General features: G+C 48.9%; 1 protein-coding gene across 1 annotated transcript; it reads right to left on the bottom strand.

The window, feature by feature from the left end:
• Positions 1 to 15093: 15093 nt before the first annotated feature.
• On the bottom strand, positions 15094 to 16441 carry LOC126981620 (putative nuclease HARBI1). Its single transcript, XM_050833056.1, has 3 exons — positions 16321 to 16441; positions 16091 to 16219; positions 15094 to 15842 (listed from the first exon to the last, which is right to left on the bottom strand). Exons 1-3 carry the CDS (start codon positions 16439 to 16441, stop codon positions 15094 to 15096), a joined length of 999 nt encoding a protein of 332 aa, XP_050689013.1.
• Positions 16442 to 22488: the final 6047 nt, after the last annotated feature.

The raw sequence follows: 22488 nt of genomic DNA, 5'->3' as shown, positions 1-22488 counted from the left end.
GTGTCTCTATCTTTCTATGTTTGTCTTTTTCTCTTTGTTTTTGTCTGTCTATCTGTCTATTTGTTTGTCTATCTATCTGTCTATCTATCTATATGTATGCATGCATGTATGTATGTATGTATGTATGTGACTCTCCTCTCCTCTTTCTTCCCCTTCCTCTCTCTCCCTCCTTTCTCTCTTCCCTTTCTCCTTCCCCATTCTCTTTGCCCCTCGTTCCGCCGTCCCTCCCCGATCCACAATAAGCTGCGGGTATTAACTCTAATAATGGGAGGATGAAGAGATCAGACCAGAGATGGGTATCCGCGCGACACTCTTGCTACACCGAACGTCGGGCTGGAAGTTAGCACGTGCGGGGGCTGGCTGGCGGTGGATGGGACGGGCGGTGGATGGGAGGTTCGAGTTCTTAGCTTGGAGAAAGAGAGAACACACAAATAGTCTCACGGTGATCGCTTCGAGGGTTCAGAGAGGAGGAGGAAAAGGAGAAATTTGCGTATCTGTAGTGATTTGTATTGTTAAGAGTCAGTGCATGGAGAGGAGGCGAGCACTAAGTTTTGAGAGAGAGAAAACGTCCAATAGTCTCAAGGTGATCGCTTCGAGGGTTCAGAGAGGAGGAGGAAATGGAAAAATGTGCGTGTATATAGTGATTTGCATTGTCAAGGGAGGAGGGTCTCAGGACACCACTCCTCCCGAAATTGACCTATCTTTCGGCCACTCCTCTTGACTCTTTGTAGGAGCAGTGAGTAGCGGGCTTTTTTTTCATTATTGTTTTTTTTTTTCCCTTAAACTGCTTTCTCTACTGTGAAAAAAAAAAAAAAACATGGAGAGGAGGCGAGCAATAAGTTTTGAGAGAGAGAAAACATCCAATAGTCTTAAGGTGATCGTTTCCAGGGATGCGAGACAAGAAGGAACAGGGGAAGGTTCCATGTATATATAGTGATAAGCATTGCCAGGGTTGTGTGGGGCGCTTAGCGTGTACTCATAACGTGTTCCAGAGCATGCAACACCTCTGCGAAAGCCACATACAAGTAAGAGAGTAAAATAAATAGATTCCCATTCTAACTGATAAACTGTGACCTGTAATATAAGTAAGAGGAGTAAGAGGAAGGGGAGGAGGAGGAGGAGAAGTAGGAAACGTAGAAGCAAAAGAAGAAGGAAAAGGAGAATGATGATGATTATGATGATGACGATAATGATGATGATGAGGAGGAGGAGGGAAAGGTTGCATTTATGTAGTATGAGTAGCGTTATCAAGCTTGGCCCATATTCTCAGACGCTTTCGGCTGTCACAATAGTTCCCAAGGCCACAAAGGAGATTAGTCGGGTTCTCATGAGTGTTTCTTCACGTTCATGGTGCGGAAGACCTGTCAGACTATCACTAGGCTCATAAAACTACCCTTGGAAATGAATAACCACTCAACCTTGCCGAAAGCCTTACCAACTGTGGAAGTTTAAGGTCGGAAATACTTGGAAATATGGGTCATTCTAGGCTTTTGCTATTATCCAAAAGACAAATACTATATATATATTCGAAGCATAAGACCATCTTCAAGTTAAAGAAAATAAGATAATATAAAAATACGTAGACTATCGTGTAATAAAAATATAAAGGGGGTACTTTTTCTTCTTTTGCATGAAGAAGAAGAAAAAGAAGAAGGAACAGAAAAAGAAGAAGCGGAAGAAGAAGAAAAAATAAGACAAAGAAGAAAAAACACCACATAGAAGAGGAAGAAGAAACAAGAAGAAGGAGAAGAAGAAGAAGAAGAAGAAGAACAAGAACAAGAACATGAACAACAACAACAACAACAATTAAAATTTATATAAGTATACCCCCAAAGATGCTGCTCCCACAAAGATGACACAAGCACACCACGCCTCCACACCACGCCCCCACACCACGCCTCCACACCACGCCTCCACACCACGCCTCCACACCACGCCCCCACACCACGCCCCCACACCACGCCCCCACACCACGCCCCCACACCACGCCCCCACACCACGCCTCCACACCCCGCCCACACCACGCCCCCACACCACGCCCCACACCACGCCCCACACCACGCCCACGCCCCCACACCACGCCCCCACACCACGCCCACACCACGCCCCACACCACGCCCCCACACCACGCCCACACCACGCCCCCACACCACGCCCCCACACCACGCCCCCACACCAAGCCCCCACACCACGCCCCCACACCACGCCTCCACACCACGCCCCCACACCACGCCCCCACACCACGCCCCCACACCACGCCCCCACACCACGCCTCCACACCACGCCCCCACACCACGCCTCCACACCACGCCCACCACGCCCCACACCACCACGCCCCCACACCACGCCCACACCACGCCCCCACACCACGCCTCCACACCACGCCTCCACACCACGCCCCCACACCACGCCCCCACACCACGCCCCCACACCACGCCCCCACACCACGCCCCCACACCACGCCCCCACACCACGCCTCCACACCACGCCCCACACCACGCCCCCACACCACGCCCCACACCACGCCCACACCACGCCCCCCACACCACACCCCCACACCACGCCCCCACCCCACACCACGCCCCACACCACGCCCCCACACCACGCCTCCACACCACGCCCCACACCACGCCCCCACACCACGCCCCACACCACGCCCCACACCACGCCCCCACACCACGCCCCACACCACGCCCCCACACCACGCCTCCACACCACGCCCCCACACCACGCCCCCACACCCACGCCCCACACCACGCCTCCACACCACGCCCCCACACCACGCCCCCACACCACGCCCCACACCACGCCCCCACACCACGCCCACACCACGCCCCCACACCACGCCCACACCACGCCCCCACACCACGCCCACACCACGCCCACACCACGCCCCCACACCACGCCCACACCACGCCCCCACACCACGCCTCCACACCACGCCCCACACCACGCCCCCACACCACGCCTCCACACCACGCACCACGCCCCCACACCACGCCTCCACACCACGCCCCCCACACCACGCCCCCACACCACGCCCCCACCACGCCCCCACACCACGCCCCCACACCACGCTCCAACACCACGCCTCCACACAACGCCACACCACGCCCCCACACCACGCCCACACCACGCCCCACACCACGCCCCCACACCACGCCCACACCACGCCCCCACACCACGCCTCCACACCACGCCCCCACACCACGCCCCCACACCACGCCCCACACCACGCCCCCACACCACGCCTCCACACCACGCCCCCACACCACGCCCCCCACACCACGCCCACACCACGCCCCCACACCACGCCCCACACCACGCCCCCACACCACGCCCCACACCACGCCCCACACCACGCCCCCACACCACGCCCCCACACCACGCCCACACCACGCCTCCACACCACGCCCCACACCACGCCCCCACACCACGCCTCCCACACCACGCCTCCACACCACGCCCCCACACCACGCTCCCACACCACGCCTCCACACCACGCCTCCACACCACGCCCCACACCACGCCCCCACACCACGCCCACACCACGCCCCACACCACGCCCCCACACCACGCCTCCACACCACGCCCCCACACCACGCCACCACACCACGCCCCCACACCACGCCCCCACACCACGCCCCCACACCACGCCACCACACCACGCCCCACACCACGCCCCACACCACGCCCCACACCACGCCCTCCACACCACGCCTCCACACCACGCCCCACACCACGCCTCCACACCACGCCCCCACACCACGCCCCACACCACGCCCACACCACGCCTCCACACCACGCCCCCACACCACGCCCCCACACCACGCCCCCACACCACGCCCCACACCACGCCCCCACCACGCCCACACCACGCCCCCACACCACGCCCACACCACGCCCCCACACCACGCCCCCACACCACGCCCTCCACACCACGCCTCCACACCACGCCCCACACCACGCACCCACACCACGCCCCCACACCACGCGTCCACACCACGCCCCCACACCACGCCCCCACACCACGCCCCCACACCACGCCCCCACACCACGCCTCCACACCACGTCTGCACACCACACCCCCACACCACGCCCCCACACGCCCACACCACACCACGCCTCCACACCACGCCCCACACCACGCTCCACACCACGCCTCCACACCACGCCCCACACCACGCCTCCACACCACGCCCCCACACCACGCCACCACACCACGCCCCCACACCACGCCGCCACACCACGCCACCACACCACGCCCCCACACCACGCCCCACACCACGCCCACACCACGCCCCACACCACGCCCCCACACCACGCCCCCACACCACGCCCACACCACGCCCCACACCACGCCCCCACACCACGCTCCACACCACGCCCACACCACGCCCACACCACGCCTCCACACCACGCCCCCACACCACGCCTCCACACCACGCCTCCACACCACGCCCCCACACCACGCCTCCACACCACGCCTCCACACCACGCCCCCACACCACGCCGCCACACCACGCCCCCCCACCACGCCCACACCACGCCCCCACACCACGCCCCTACACCACGCCTCCACACCACGCCTCCACACCACGCCCTCCACACCACGCCCCCACACCACGCCCCCACACCACGCCCCCACACCACGCCCCACGCCCACACCACGCCCCACACCACGCCCCCACACCACGCCCCCACACCACGCCCCACACCACGCCCTCCACACCACGCCCCCACACCACGCCCACCACGCCCCCACACCACGCCCCCACACCACGCCCCACACCACGCCCCCACACCACGCCCCCACACCACGCCCCACACCACGCCCCCACACCACGCCCCCACACCACGCCTCCACACCACCACCACGCCTCCACACCACGCCCCCACACCACGCCCCCACACCCCGCCCCCACACCACGCCCCCACACCACGCCCCCACACCACGCCTCCACACCACGTCTGCACACCACGCCCCCACACCACGCCCCCACACCACGCCAACACACCACGCCTCCACACCACGTCTGCACACCACGCCCCTACACCACGCCCCCAAACCACGCCCCCACCACGCCCCACACCACGCCCCCACACCACGCCCCCACACCACCCCCCCACACCCCGCCCCACCACGCCCCCACACCACGCCCCCACACCACGCCACCACGCCCCACACCACGCCCACACCACGCCCACACCACGCCCCCACACCACGCCGCCACACGACGCCTACACGCCACGCCCCCAAACCACGCGTCAACACCACTCCCCCACACCACGCCTCCACACCACGCCCCCACACCACGCCTCCACACCACGCCCCCACACCACGCCGCCACACCACGCCCCCACACCACGCCTCCCACACCACGCCCTCCACACCACGCCTCCACACCACGCCCCACACCACGCCTCCACACCACGCCCCACCACGCCTCCACACCACGCCCCCACACCACGCCCCCACACCACGCCCACACCACGCCCACACCACGCCCACACCACGCCCCCACACCACGCCTCCACACCACGCCTCCACACCACGCCTCCACACCACGCCTCCACACCACGCCTCCACACCACGCCCACACCACGCCTCCACACCACGCCCCCACACCACGCCCCCACAACACGCCCCCACACCACGCCCCACACCACGCCTCCACACCACGCCCCACACCACGCCTCCACACCACGCCCCACACCACGCCCACACCACGCCCCCACACCACGCCCCCACACCACGCCCCCACACCACGCCCCCACACCACGCCCCCACACCACGCCCCCACACCACGCCCTCCACACCACGCCTCCACACCACGCCCCCACAACACGCCTCCACACCACGCCCACACCACGCCTCCACACCACGCCCCCACACCACGCCTCCACACCACGCCCCACACCACGCCCCACACCACGCCCACACCACGCCCCCACACCACGCCTCCACACCACGCCTCCACACCACGCCCCACACCACGCCCACACCACGCCCCACACCACGCCCCACACCACGCCTCCACACCACGCCCCACACCACGCCCACACCACGCCCACACCACGCCTCCACACCACGCCCCCACACCACGCCACCACAACACGCCACCACACCACGCCCCCACACCACGCCCACACACCACGCCCCCACACCACGCCTCCACACCACGCCCACACCACGCCTCCACACCACGCCCACACCACGCCTCCACACCACGCCGCCACACCACGCCTCCACACCACGCCTCCACACCACGCCGCCACACCACGCCCCCAAACAACCCCCCACCACCACGCCTCCACACCACCCCGCCACACCACGCCCACCACGCCCTCCACACCACGCCCCACACCACGCCTCCACACCACGCCCCACACCACGCCCACACCACGCCTCCACACCACGCCCCACACCACGCCCACACCACGCCCCCACACCACGCCCCCACACCACGCCACCACACCACCCCCCCACACCACGCCACCACACCACGCCTCCACACCACGCCCCCACACCACGCCTCCACACCACGCCTCCACACCACGCCTCCACACCACGCCTCCACACCACGCCCCCACACCACGCCTCCACCACAAACTGCACTAAAGCTCAGAACTCCCCCCCCCCCCACCACCACCAGCTGCCCATTCCCCTTTCTTCACCTTCCTATCACCCTCTATTCTTCTCTTTCCTTTCTTCTCTTTCTTCCTCTCACTTTCTATCTATTCAACTATCAGTCTATCAGTCTATCTCTCCTGTTACCTCCTTCCCTTTCTTCGTCTGCTCAAGCAAAGTGGTCATCAACAAAGACATAGGCAGAATCAGTTCACCAATAGAGTGGTGGACGAATGGAACAGGCTTGGGAGCCAAGTTGTGGGTGCCAATACCAGAGACACATTCAAGAAGAGGTTAGATAAAGCCATGGATGGTGAGGTAAGGTGGGGTTGAATGTACAGGAGCTGCCTTGTATAGACTCCACTGGTCTCTTGCAGACTTTCTTACGTTCTTATGTTCTTATCTGGCTTAATATATTTTCTTCTGCCTTTTTTCTTTCAACTAAGGCTCAAACATCCCTTCCTCTTCTTTCTCTCCCCCTGTCTGAGCCACCCTTTCCCATTCTTCTCCTTCTATTATCTCACTATATTATCCTCTAATATCTCAACACTATTTTCATCCCCTTCCCCCAGCTCCCTTTCTAATAACTGTCCGTTCCACCTTTCTTCACTTTCCTATAATAATAATCTCCTGTTCATTTCCCCTTCTTTCCCTTCCTCTTACCTCATTATTATCCTCTAATATCTCAACACTAATTTCATCTCCTTCCCCCCCGGTTCCCTTTTCTCTACTAACCGTCCGTTCCACCTTCTTCCCCTACCAATTACCACACTATCATCTTCTTTTTCCTCAATACTAACCTCTCCCTTCCCACCTCTTACCTCACCATCATTCACTTTCTTTTCCCTCAATACTAACCTCATCCCCTTCCCACCTTCTTCCCCTTCCTATTACCTCACTATCATCTTCTTCTCCCTCAATACTAACCTCATCCCCTTCCCACCTTCTTCCCCTTCCTATTACCTCACTATCATCTTCTTTTCCCTCAATACTAACCTCATCCCCTTCCCACCTTCTTCCCCTACCTATTACCTCACTATCATCTTCTTTTCCCTCAAAACTAACCACAACCCCTACCCCCCCCCCTCCCAGCTCCCCTCTCTCTAATAACCGTGCATTCCACCTTCTTCCCATTATCTTCTCTTCCCTCTTTTCCCTGCCCCCTCATGTCCTCCCTGTCGTCGCTGCCGCTTCAGGGCGTCAAACAAAACAACCCTGGTGATGCTGCTGTTTAATTAAATGTATTATTTTGACCCTTGTTCCGGCTGCTGTCACGCGCTTCGCCGTCTGTAAATTAACTGCTAGGAACGGTGGGAAAGAAGTCAGTCGCCCGGCTCCCAGTCATCAGAGAGAGAGAGAGAGAGAGAGAGAGAGAGGGGTGGTGCAGCTCTTTCACTTTAAATCAATTACCTTTCCTCTTAATCAATTACCTTCCTTTAGTCATTTATCTTTCCTTTTTAAGCTTCTCGCCTGTATGTGAGTGAGTGAGTGGTAGGGTGAGGACGTGCCAATGAGAGCTCTGGAACTGCTGGGTCGGCAAGTCAAGTCAAACTGATAACGTACCTAAAATATATTGATTTGCACTCCATGTCTTCATAAAGCGTCTCTCGCTACCAGCATTGTTGAAAAATTGGATAAATTCAAGCAAAACTTCTCTAAAGAGATATCTGTGGTTAAAGAGGTGGTTGAATCTCGGATGACCAGTGTCAAGGAGGAGCTGAGTGAGGTGGCAGGCGTGATTTGTTTGGACATTTAATTGTGATAATTTAAATTAAATATCAGATACATGGAAAATGAAACAATTTATATTTGTGATACTATAAAAAGGAAAGATATTGTTATTAGCATTTAGCAAAACATGGCTAAGTGACTATAATGATGCCAAGTTTATCAAAAAGGACATCAGTAGGTTATCCATGAAAGCAATTAAGACTCACTCAATCACTACGACGTTGTGAATAAGTGCATCGAGGATTATTGAGGCTGACATCATTATTGGTGATTTGCCCTGCGGAGTGCTGCGCTGACGGTGGAGCACAGCCTGAAACCTCGTTAACGAACACAGTTAACGGTAAATAACTGACCTTACCTTTAAAACAGTTATCCTTTCCTCTACATCCTTTAGATCCCTTCTATTAATTAACTGTACCTTTAGAGAGATACCTTTACTTTTAATCAATTACCTTTCCCTTTTTATATCTCGACTGTATGTACTTTTAAATAATTGACTCTTACCTTAAATCAATTACCTTTACTTTACACCCATTTCCATCCCTTTATGTCCCCTGCGATCCCTAACACAACACCCTTTTCCTATACATCCCTTTATATCCCTTAGACCCCTTAACACAACACCTTTCCCTATACATCCCTTTATATCCCTTAGACCCCTTTAACACAACACCCTTTCCCTATACATCCTTTATATCCCCTTAGACCCTTAACACAACACCCCTTTCCCTATACATCCCTTTATATCCCTTAGACCCTTAACACAACACCCTTTCCCTGTACATCCTTTATATCCCTTAAACCTGTTAACACAACGCCCTTTCCTGTCCATCCTTTTTATATCCCTTAGACCCTTAACACAACACCTTTCCCTGTCCATCCCTTTATATCCCCTTATAACCCTTAAAACAAAACCATTACCCTGACCAACCATTTATATCCCCTTAGAACCCTTAAATCAACACCCTTTCCTGTCCATCCCTTTATATCCCTTAGAACCTTTAAATCAACACCCTTCCCTGTCCATCCTTTTATATCCCTTAGAACCCTTAACACAACACCTTTCCCTGTCCATCCCTTTTATATCCCCTTAGAACCCTTAAATCAACATCCTTTCCCCTTTCCATCCTTTATATCCCCCCTAGACCCCTAACACAACACCTTTCCCTATACATCCTTTATATCCCCTTAGACCCCTTAACACAACACCCTTTCCTATACATCCCTTTATATCCCTTAGACCCTTTATAACAACACCTTTCTCCTTCCATCCTAGATCCCTTAATGCCTTTTCCGTACACATCCCATGCCAACTCTTATAGTTATCACCCATCGCTCCTCTGAGGCCCATATTCTTGCACGTTTCGGGGCCCACACACCCACACACGATGAGGCATTCGTTGAGGTTGTGTTAATATTCCCAAGGGTAGTTCTATGAGCCTTGTGATAGTTTGACAAGGCCTCTGCACCATGAACGCGATAAAGCCCTCATGAAAACCCGACTAGTCTCCTTTGTGGCCTTGGGAAATAGTCGTTGTGAGAAGTTGAGAACCGAGAGCGTCTGAGAATACGGGCGTAAGAGATTTCGTGTTGCAAGGGGGACTGTGGACCTGTTTTAGGCGATGAAGACTATAAGAACAAAGGCCTGAGGTTGAGTTTTCTTCAGAATGGGTGACCTGTTTTTTAGGCGATGAAGACCGGCACTAAAACAGCGTGACCCGTGATCATAGCGGCGGGGGGCGGGAGGGAGGAATAGGCGGGGAGATTTACCCGAGCCATCGAGTGTTTTAGAGGCGGCCATCGTTAACACTCAGGAGCCATTAGCGTGTTGTGGTCTCTCCAGCCAGGGTGGGTTAGGATGAGGGGCGGGGCGTGGCGGCTTTTTTTTTTTTTTTTTGTCTTTCTCTTCCTTTCGTTTTTATCTTTCAGCTTTCTTTTTGTCTTTCTTTCTGTCTGTCTTTCTCATCCTCATTTTCTTTTTCTCTATTTTTTTCATTGCTTTCTTTCTCTCTTTTTCCCTCTCTTGTTTTTTTTTTTCAGTCTTTCTCTTCCTTTTTTTTTATCCTTCAGCTTCCTTTTCTCTTTCCTTCTGTCTGTCTTTTTCATCCTCATTTTCTTTTTCTCTACCTTTTTCATTGCTTTCTTTCTTTCCTTTTCTCTATATTTCTTTCTTTCTTTTCCCTCATTCTATCTCTTTAACTTGACTCTTTGAATAATGGTGAATTAGTGTGTTGGATCAAAACAGACGTGTTTAAAACTTGGACAGAAAGAAAGAGAGAAGAGAATATAGGAGAGAGAGGTGAAGGTTGGAAATTAACAGGGTAAGTTTATTTATTTGGTACAATGTATCTCCTCTGGTAGGGTAAGTTACTACATGCTTAAGGAAACTATCTTGTATGACTTTAAGAAAATCCTCGGCTTCCAGGTCACCCACTAGGTCTTCCCAGTCTATATTCCTATTATTAAAGTCCCCCATTACACAGACATCTTTACTCATGCTCGCGCTGCTCAAGACATGAAGAGAAAAGAAAATAAGTAAAAGGAGGAAGAAGAAAAAGGAGGAGGAGATATAGCATATCGTCTCGGTTGGCAAGCAGTGCCGAGCTCCTCCTCCTTCCTCCTCCTCCGCTCTCTGCTTGCTCTCCTTGATAACTCGGCCCTAAGATGACATTAACTCCCGCTGTCTGTTACTTTCATTGGCTGGTACTTTGGTGTTAGCGCGCCGTGATGTTACGCAAATTCTTCCTGGAACAACGGCGCTGAAATGGACGAAGGAAGAAAATGAGAGAGAGAGAGAGACGAGAGAGAGAGAATATAATATGATATTATATTTAACTTTGTTGATAGATTTGAAGGAATAAGAGCAGAAGGAAGTATGAAGGAAGGCACAATGAATATGAAAAGAAAGAAGGAGAGAAAAACCACTACCTTAAATCTACCACTAATTTTAGCGAATAGACGAAGAAACTGAAGGATAAAATATTAGATAGAAGGAGAACAGAGAGAGAGAGAGAGAGGAGAGAGAGAGAGAGAGAGAGAGAGAGAGAGAGATCATTTTTTTCTTCTTTTCAACATAAACTAAATGCGTGAGACTTTTCACTGTATTTCTTTTCCTTATTTTATTTCACCTACGAAACATTTCAAGAGGAGGAGGAGGAGGAGGAGGAGGAGGAGGAGGAGGAGGAGGAGGGAGGAGGAGGAAGAAAAAGAATCCGTAAGTTTAGTAGAAGAAATAGAGGAGGAGGGAGACGTGTAAGAGGAGGAGGAGGAGGAGGAAAGAAGGCAAAAGAGGAGAAAAAAATCCGGTAGTTTAGTAGAAGATAGAGGAGGTGGGAAATGAGCAGGAGGAGGAGGAGGAGGAGGAGGAGGAGGAACATGAGCACGGGAAGCCATCTCAGAAAGCAGAAAGGAAGGAGTAGATAGAGAGCGACGGAGAAGAAGAGGAGGAGGAGGAGGAGGAGGAGGAGGAGGAGGAGGAGGATGTTAATTTAACCTTATAGTGGGTCTCGCTAGCCAGGCATGCACACACACACACACTTTGCTAAATGAAAAATCTTGCGTGTCAAAACTTTACCAAATTTTTTCAAAGAATTCTATAGTAAAATACATATCGGTAAGGAACACACACACACACACACACACACGGTCTCTCTCTCTCTCACTTTCCTTTCTTTCTTCCTTTCCTTCATTCTTTCCTTCTTTCTTTTCTTCCATTTTCATTTTCCTTATTTTTTCCTTTCTGTTTTCATTGTTGTTTCTTTCAGCAATTCATTGTTTCTTTCTCCTTCCTCTCTTTCCTTCCTTCTTTGTTTTCTCTCCTTCCTCTCTTTTTCTTTCTTTTTTCCTTTCTTTCAATAGTTCATACATTGATTCCTTCGTTCATTCATTCATTCATTCTTCCTTTCTCTATTTCTGTTTATCTATCTATCTATATCTATCTGTTTATCTTTCTCTCTTCATTCTTCCTTGGTTTCTTTTCTTTGTTTTGCCTTTCTGTTCCTTTCTTTTTTTTCTTTCAGCTTTCCTTTTTTTTGTCTGCCTTTCTCTTCCTCATTTTTTTCTCAGCCTTTTTCTTTTTTCCTTTTCTCTATTTCTTTCATTCTTTTTTCCCTCATTGTATCGCTTTATATCTATCCATCTATCTACCTATCTATCTATCTATCTATCTATCTATCTATCTATCTATCTATTTGAATAATGCTAAATACCTCTCAGTATATTCTTCAATCTCCCTATTCATATCACTGACCTTCCAACCTCCTTTACGAATGCCCTGCTCTTCGGTCAAGTATTCGCCTCCCTTCACTTCCCTTCCCTTCCTTATCATTAGCGAGTCTCCGGCGTCGTGAGGGTGAGGCGTGCGGGAGGGTCGTGAGGGAAGGCTGGCATGGTCGTGGCTTTTCGGGCATTTGTTCTCCTTGTTATGGGCGGTTTGTGAAGGCTTGGGGCGAGGTGTGGGAATGATATGTTTGTGTGTGTAGGTTGTTGTACATTTTTGCTTGATTTGTTGCTCCAGTTTTCAGGGATGGATAGAGGTTTGAATAGTGCCTTTTGTGTTAGCTTTTCTTTGTATAGTTCCTCATGTATTTGTTTTTTGTCTGTAGAAGGTTAGAAGGATGATGTGTCTGTGTGTTGCTTGCTCGATAATTTTACTTTTTCTCTCTTGCTTTTAATCTGTATTCATGGATATTTAGAGGTTTGAATAGTGCCATTTTTTTATAGTTTTCTCTCTGTTTAGCTTTTCATGTATCTATTAGTATTGGTGTAGGTCGTGAGAAGGTTAGAAGGATGATGTGTTTGTGTGTTGCTTGCTCGATATTTTTACTTCTTCTCTCGCTTATTAATAATTCTTTTAATGGATGGGTTAGTTGTTTAGATAGTAAGTTCCTTGTTGTTAGTATTTCTTTGTTGACCTTTCCTTGTGTTGGTCGTTTAGTGATTATTTCGAGATGCATATGAGATCGATGTGTATGTGTGTTTGTTGGTCTATATTTTTTGCACCTTTAAACCGTTTATTGCTAATGGTTAGTTGTTTAGATAGGAAGTGTTTTGTTGTTAGTGTTTCTTTGTTGAGTCTTCCCTGTGTTGGTCTTTCAGCGAAGGTGGTTGTGAGGGAGGTATGAGATCGATTTGTGTGGTGGTCAGTATTTTAGTTTTTTTATTAATATTTCATACGTGTTCTTCTTCTTTATTAGTTATATATTTTACGAGCTCCACGCATTTTTAAGACTCCTACGTTCTTATGTTCTTATGTCTTCCTTTGTACAAGCCTCGGCGGTGTATCTATTGATTTTCAGCAGGGCTCCCTTTCTATATTAATTTTTCAGTAAGTTCTTTTTAATGAATAAAAGTTTTAACTCGTGAATTTTCAGTTGTCAGTTCACCCTTATATGATGTACCTTGATATGTCGATTAATTTGAAAGTCATGCTAACGATTGACATGGCTCCATTTTTTTCCTTTATTCTTTTTAATAAGTTTTCGTTCATGGTTAGATATTTTAACTCATTTTCAGCTGTCAGTTTTCCTTTCTACAGTTTATCCCGTTTAGTCTATTGTATTTCACATTTAAAGATGGGCATTTCTCTTTCTTTAGGATCTCTTTCTATTTTCGTTTTTAATAATCTCAGTTTTACGGTTATATATTTTAACTCGTGCGCATTCATTTCACTGCCTTCCTCTGTACAGTTTGCGTCGGTCGGGTGTTAAGTCAAGGCTTTTATCAGACTACAGGAACGGTTGACTTGCCTTCTTTTCCTCATCTCTTTTCGCTCTTGTTTTTAATTAGATTTCATTGATCGTTCGTAGTGTTTTGCATCTCCGGCTCTTCGCTGCTGTTCGGTTATCAGACGCCAGCCAGGCACGTTTTTCAAGCAGTTTATGTTGAATCTTTGCTCAAATTCTTCCCTTTGTGTGTGTGTTGAATTTTTATTCGTCGGCTGATACTCCAATGTGTTTTCAGGGAGTTTATGTTGAATATTTGCTCTCGTACTTTTCTCTTTTTTGTGTGTGTTGAATTTCCATCGCCAGCTGATTTTCCAATATGTTTTTAGTGTCCAGTTTCCCTCGCCAATGACAGTCATGTTCTCAATACAGCGGAGGTAAAAAAAAAAGAGACGAATTACTTTACATTATTTTATTCGAAAAGCAAATTCTAAACGTGCGTTACGTGTATGCACTATTGTATTTAAGCTTTCCTGATCTTAGTGAACGGGACATTAGCGACGAAATGTTTGAGAATATTTTTACATATATGTATATTTTTTATTAGATGTTATTGTTATTTTTTTTACGGTTCTGCCTGTGGCGCAGGTAGGCTTTCTTGGCGGGGCCTGGTGGTCGGCCCCAGTCCGTTTTGGCGCAGGCAAGTGTTTATAGTGGTGCCATCTTGCTTGGCTCATGCTTCCCCCCCGGTTCTCATCTTAGATCCTTTCTTTTAGAGAGAGAATCTAGAGTCCCGGTTGATAGGTGGTCTTCAGGACAGCATGTGGGTAGTCTTAGGCCCACAAACATAAACATTCCCTTCCCCCTTCCCTGAAGGATCCACATGACGGGACTACAGAGACTCCGGGTAAACTTAATCAGTTAATTGCCTTCCCCCTTCGTGCAGACCGATCAGTCGCTAGCACGGAAAGGTTGGTATGTCGGACGGTGTGGAGTGCGCTTCGTGATCTTCATCACTGCTGGTTTTGTTTACATTTCCACACGACAAAGAGGGCAGCCGCAGTTTATTCATCCGATTATTTGACCAGGTAAAACCAGCCTAGTTTTCACCGCAATATTGTGTAGTACCACACAAGCAACTACAACAGTTTTGGTGGTGTCTAAACTTGTCCTGACTCTCTTCCCTAAGTAGCCAAACCTCCTTTTTAATGTCCCAAATGCCCGTTCAACAGTGTTTCTGGTTTGGGAATGACTGTAGTTATAAGCTCTCTCATGAGCATTATCTGGAAATGACACAGGTGTCATTAGATACCTTCTCAAGGGATATCCTGCATCTCCAAGTAGATGATACCTGGGATTTAAATTAACTTCTATTTCAGCACAGAGCCTGCTGTTTTCAAAAACTCGACTGTCATGGACGCTCCCAGGCCAACGGGCAACAACATTATGAAACTGCAGGTCTGGCCCACACACAGCTTGGACATTTAATGAAAAATATCCTTTTCTACACCTAAACATCTCAGGGTTTTCCACAGATGGTCTCAGTATAGAGATATGTGTGCAATCAATTGCCCCTACCACACCAGGCATTCCACTGATGTCATGGAATTGCTCAATTGTTCGCCGCATGTCATTGCCGCAAGGAGGTTTTATATAACGCTGGCTCAAACTAGCGATTGCTCTTGACACAACCTTCAAACATCTGCTGACAGTCATTTGAGACACATCATGGCAGTCCCCTAATGTCATCTGGTGGTCTCCCGTTGCCATGCAACGTACTGCAATCAGGGTTTGCAGGTGTGGCGGAACAGGACAGCCTGTAAAGAGATACACTTATATAGTGACTGCAAACGACCAATGTACTCTAAATTACAATGAAATGAAATCACCAGTTCTTTTTACTTTACATTAAATTATAAATTACATTTGATCTCTATCTATTGATAGACTTTGGCCAATGTCCCCCATGAAGGGGAGTGGCCCACTCTCGGCAGATGTTCGTTCACTCACACACCGACACAACCATTCATATAATTTTAGTCCCAAGGGGCTTTAGGGCATTCACCTCTTGAGTCAGTTGGGGCTGAAAGCTGGTCTTTAATTTCTTCAATGAGATCATACATTGAAGTTTTGTTGCATCTGAAGCGCTCGACAAACTCGTCGTCACTCATTGCTGTGAAGGGGTTCATCCGATCTGGAAGTGTACTGTAGTTACGATTTTTATATCAAATAACATCTAAGAAGTATTAGTGACAACAGATACAGAAAAAGATATAACTTGTCACCACATTTTACCTTTAACAATCCTGCGACGTTTACGTCCGATAACTCCCTGGGCATCTGCCTGATCATCCAGCTCCTCATCCAATTGATCCAAAAGTTCCCAGTCATCCCACAGCTGCTGATACTCGTCCATGTTCTCAGATATCTGTATAAACAATGACAAAAATTATAACACTTAAGTAACACCAGGTATATTTTCATACCCAACCTACCTGACCTAACCAACTAACTAGTGCCGACTGCCCAGGAATTGACCTGGCCTGGATTTGTAGATAGGCATGCTAACTACTACACCACAGAGGCACTGAAGCCTACAGCTACCCAATTTAAATGTTCACTTAGATTTAGGTAAAATGATACTTTCCCTACACCACTTCATTTCACTATTTATGACTTAATATTATTAGTAGGAGTAGGTAGGAAGACACCTACCGAACGGGCGTGAGCTACTCCCGGTGAGGATATATGGGAAGCGAGGAGGGTGCTGAAGCCCTTTAAAGACCCTTCCCATGTCCTCACTAACCGTTTCCCTTTTGTCTCATCAACACCAGAGAGCAGTTCAGCATTCTCTCTAAAGACAGTTTCTCTTCTTTCTACACCACACTACATTCACAAAACACACACACCTTTTCCCAAAATTCAAAATTCAATATGGAGAAAAAAATAACTGCCTCGGAGTCCCCGCCTGGGGGGGGGGACCATAAATTCCCCCAGTGAGGACTCCCCTTCTGGCTGCCGATTTGAGAGGTGTCCTGATAACTCCTCGAACCTCCTCCTTATCAATTTCTGCAACATTCGCGGTCTCCGTTCTAATTTTTATTCTGTGGAACACCATCTCTCCTCCTCTAAACCTCACCTTCTCTTCCTCACCGAAACACAGGTTTCTGAGGCTACTGACAGCAAACTCTACTCTGTTCCCTCCTACTATCTCTATCCTAAATTTCAATCCAAAGCTGGATGTTGCGCCTACGTGCGCAACGACATCACTTGCTCTCGTGCCCACGACCTTGACTCTTCTGAATTTTCCACCATCTGGCTAAGACTTCATTGTCATTCTATTATTAAATACATCTGTGCTCTTTATCTCTCACCTAACTCTACTAACTATGTAAAACTCTTTGACTATTTGAACTCTAAAGTGGAGCGGATCTTGACCCACTCTCCCTTCGCTGATATCTCCATCTTGGGAGATTTCAATGTTCACCACCAGCTTTGGCTTTCATCCTCTTTCACTGACCAGCCTGGTGAAAAAGCCTTCAACGTTGCTCTCCTCAACGACCTAGAGCAGTTGGTTCAGCACCCTACTCGTATTCCCGACCGTCTTGGAGACAGGCCCAACATTCTAGACCTCTTCCTTACCTCTAATCCTTCTGCTTACTCTGTCAAACTGTTCTCTCCGTTGGGCTCCTCCGATCATAACCTTATTTCTGTATCCTGTCCTATCGCTCCTGTACATCCTCTGGACCCACTGAGGAGGCGATGCTTCTGGCATTTTGCTTCAGCTCGGTGGGACGACCTGAGGATGTACTTTTCCGATTTCCCGTGGAATGATTACTGCTTCCAGGAGAGAGACCCCTCTGTGTGTGCTCAGCGCATCACAGAGGTGATTGTCTCTGGAATGGAGGCATACATTCCACGTACTTTCTTTACTCCTCATGCTAAAAATCCTTGGTTTAATCATGCTTGTTCTCGTGCTATTAAAGATAGAGAGGCAGCTCACAAAAGGTTCCAGAGCCTTCGAACTCCCACTAACTTTGATCTATACATTTCAGCCCGGAATCGTGCCAAATCTATTCTCCGACTTACCAAAACTTCTTTTATAAATAGAAAATGTCAACACCTTTCTTCTTCTAATTCTTCCCGTGACTTCTGGCATCTAGCCAAAAATATCTCCTCCAATTTCACTTCTTCCTCTTTCCCTCCTCTCCTTAACCCTGACGGCAGCACTGCCGTCTCATCTGTCTCTAAGGCTGAACTATTCGCTCAAACTTTCTGTAAGAACTCCACCTTGGACGATTCTGGGCATATTCCTCCTAGTCATCCCCCCTCTGACTCCTTTATGCCTGTTATTAAGACTCTTCCTAATGATGTTTTCTATGCCCTCTCTGGCCTCAACTCTCAGAAGGCTTATGGACCTGATGGAGTGCCTCCTATTGTCCTTAAAAACTGTGCTTCTGTGCTGACACCCTGCCTGGTCAAACTCTTTCGTCTCTGCCTATCAACATCTATCTTTCCTTCCTGCTGGAAGTATGTCTTTGTACAGCCTGTGCCTAAGAAGGGTGACCGCTCCAATCCCTCAAACTACCGCCCAATAGCTTTACTTTCATGTCTATCTAAAGCTTTTGAATCAGTCCTTAACCGGAAGATTCAAAAGCACCTTTCCACTTCTAATCTTCTATCTGATCGCCAGTATAGATTCCGCAAGGGGCGTTCTACTGGCGATCTTCTTGCTCTCTTAACTGACTCTTGGTCATCCTCTCTTAGCAGTTTCGGTGAAACTTTCTTTGTTGCGCTAGACATATCGAAAGCCTTCGATAAAGTCTGCCACCAGTCTTTGCTTTCTAAACTGCCCTCTTTCGGATTCTATCCCTCTCTCTGTTCCTTTATCTCCAGTTTCCTTTCCGGCCGTTCTATCTCTGCGGTGGTAGACGGTCACTGCTCTTCCCTTAAACCTATCAACAGTGGCGTTCCACAGGGCTCTGTCCTATCACCCACTCTCTTCCTGTTATTCATCAATGATCTTCTTTCCATAACAAACTGTCCTGTCCACTCGTACGCCGACGACTCCACTCTGCATTATTCAACTTCTTTCAATAGAAGACCATCACAACAGGAAGTACACGACTCCAGACTGGAGGCTGCAGAACGCTTAACCTCAGACCTTGCTATCATTTCCGATTGGGGCAGAAGGAACCTTGTGTCCTTCACTGCCTCAAAAACTCAATTTCTCCACCTATCAACTCGACACAATCTTCCAAACACCTATCCCCTATTCTTCGACAACACTCAGCTGTCACCTTCTTCAACACTAAACATCCTCGGTCTATCCTTAACTCAAAATCTCAACTGGAAACTTCATATCTCCTCTCTCGCTAAATCAGCTTTCTCGAGGTTGGGCGTTCTGTATCGTCTCCGCCAGTTCTTCTCCCCCGCGCAGTTGCTGTCCATATACAGGGGCCTTGTCCGCCCTCGTATGGAGTATGCATCTCACGTGTGGGGGGGCTCCAGCCACACAGCTCTTCTGGATAGAGTGGAGGCTAAGGCTCTTCGTCTCATCAGCTCTCCTCCTCCTACTGGTAGTCTTCTACCTCTTAAATTCCGCCGCGATGTTGCCTCTCTTTCTATCTTCTATCGATATTTCCACGCTGGCTGCTCTTCTGAACTTGCTAACTGCATGCCTCCCCCCCTCCCGCGGCCCCGCCGCACACGACTTTCTACTCATGCTCATCCCTATACTGTCCAAACCCCTTATGCAAGAGTTAACCAGCATCTTCACTCTTTCATCCCTCACGCTGGTAAACTCTGGAACAATCTTCCTTCATCTGTATTTCCTCCTGCCTACGACTTGAACTCTTTCAAGAGGAGGGTATCAGGACACCTCTCCTTCCGAATCTGACCTTGCTTTTGGCCACCTCTTCTGATTCATTTTTTAGGAGCAGCGAGTAGCGGGCTTTCTTTTATTATTGTTTTTTTGTGCCCTTGAGCTGCCTCCTTTGTTGTAAAAAAAAACAAAAAACATGTTCATTAACAATATTAAGGCACGCAGGGTTAGACATATAAACTAACCTAACCCGACATGACCAAAATGAAGTTAACCTAAAGCAGTTTACCTAAGCTAACCTCTATCTAGCTGAAACCTCCAATACATTATAAACTATAACCATGGTTATGTCATGTTAGTTTTTTAGGTGGGAGGTTAGATTGCCTTCTGTTATGTCTGGCTAGTTTCCAAACCTGTTTGATTTCTCATAATGTATATGAAATCTCTCTGGGTGAAATGTGATATATAATATATATATATATATATATATATATATATATATATATATATATATATATATATATATATATATATATATACTATGTATATATATATATATATATATATATATATATATATATATATATATATATATATATATATATATATATATATATATATATATATATATATATATATATATATATATATATATATATATATATATATATATATATATATATATATATATATATATATGTATATATAAACAGCTAAAAACTAACACTATGACATGGAAATGTGCTCACCTGCTCCAATAATGGGATGAAAATAGCCTTAGTCTGGGCCTCATCCATGTGTGTTTTGGCATAGTCTACTCTGAGCAATGAGGGCCACACGCGACCTTATTACTTGTTCACATAGGTCAACCTTGTCATTAAACAGCTAAAAACTAACACTGTGACAGGGAAATGTGCTCACTTGGGCAAATAATGGAAGGAAAATAATCTTTGTGAGGGTCTCGTCCATGTGTAGGCTGGCTTCATCTGCTCTAAGCAATGAGGGCTACACTCGACCTTTTTACTTGTTCATATAGGTAACCTCTGTCATTAAACTGCTAAAAACTAACATTATGACATGGAAATGTGCTCACCTGGTCCAGTAATGCGAAGAAAAATACAGGGGAGGTCTCAGCGTCAGGAAGCGGGAAGGGGGAAGAGGCACCGTCTGCTGTCCCCTCGTGTCTCCCTTTCCCCCGTGATGCGACGGGTTCCGTCGCGGCCAAAAACACTCTGTAACCTTAGTGTGACGAAGGATCCTCATGCCCACGGAAGGGGGAAGGGAATGTTTTTGTTTGTGGCCCTTAGGCCACTCAGCGGTGACTGAAAAATCCCAACTTGAGGCGGCGGGCGGGACGCGAACCCGCACCCTGCTGGACGCCGCGCCCGCACACTAACCACTCAGCCACCGCGTCGTAGGAGTATCATTAGGCTTATAAAACTAGTCATGGAAATACTAACATAACCTCTACCAAAGCCTTATCAAATCTCGGTGTGAGAGCCCCGAAACGTTTAAGAATATGAGGCCACATGTATTGGTAGCCGTATAATATTAAATCAAATCTACCCATGGAGATACCCACAACGTATACGAAAGCCTTAGCCAGTGTGAGTATTTAAACCCCAGAATGGTTGAGAATACGGGCTTCTCATGTAGTAGGTAGCCGCCCAGTGTTAAACAAGAAGAGTAACGTGGCGGAAACAGCCGGAAAAGGAGGAAGAAGGAGGCGTGAAGGAGAGCAGGTTTAAAGTCCCTCGCTGACACTGTCACTAAAACGAGCCAGCAGGGACGGTATTCTCAGACGCTTCCACCTCTCACATTAACTCTTTCCAAAGGCCAAAAAGGAGCTCAGTCGGATCCTCATGAGTGTTTCTTTAGGTTCAGGGTACAGAAGTAGGGTCAAATTATCACCAGGGTCATGAAACTACCCGTGAAAACGCCTCAAACTCCTACGAACGCCTTGTCAAATTATGTGTGCTTGGGCGCCGAAATGTTGAAGAATATGACCCCGGGAAGGAAAAAAAGGGGAAGGATGGAAGGCAATTGTGACGGCGGGGCGAGAGAGAGAGCGCGTCAGTATTAATTTCCGGGCGTGAATAGCGACGTAATGTAAAGATGCTGCGCTAAAGAGATTCAGTAATGAGGAGATGCGATGACCGGGCTGTTAAGGGGATGCTTCTTTCTCTTTGCTTTCACTAACCGTTCCCTTCTTTCACTTAACGTTTCTTTAATTCATGCATCGTTCCTTCTCTTTATTCAACGTTCATTCAGATCGACCAACGTTCCTCTTTTCATTCACTAACTCAGATGTCCTTTCACCCAACGTTTTTCCCCTTCATCCAATGTTCTTTCCCTTCACCCAACGTTTTTCCCCTTCATCCAATGTTCTTTCCCTTCACCCAACGTTTTTCCCCTTCATCCAATGTTCTTTCCCTTCACCCAACGTTTTTCCCTTCACCCAACGTTTCTTTCCTTTCACCCAACGTTTCTTTCCCTCCACCAAACGTTTCTTTCCCTTCACCCAACGTTTCTTTCTCTTCACCCAACGTTCTTTCCCTTTGCCCAACGTTTCTTTCCCTTCACCCAACGTTTCTTTCCCTTCTCCCAACGTTTATTTCCCTTCTCCCAACGTTTCTTTC

Source organism: Eriocheir sinensis, chromosome 49, assembly GCF_024679095.1.
Source record: "Eriocheir sinensis breed Jianghai 21 chromosome 49, ASM2467909v1, whole genome shotgun sequence".
Taxonomy (NCBI): domain Eukaryota; kingdom Metazoa; phylum Arthropoda; class Malacostraca; order Decapoda; family Varunidae; genus Eriocheir; species Eriocheir sinensis.
The sequence above is the reverse complement of the archived record's forward strand: the minus strand, read 5'-3'. Positions and strand labels throughout refer to the sequence as shown.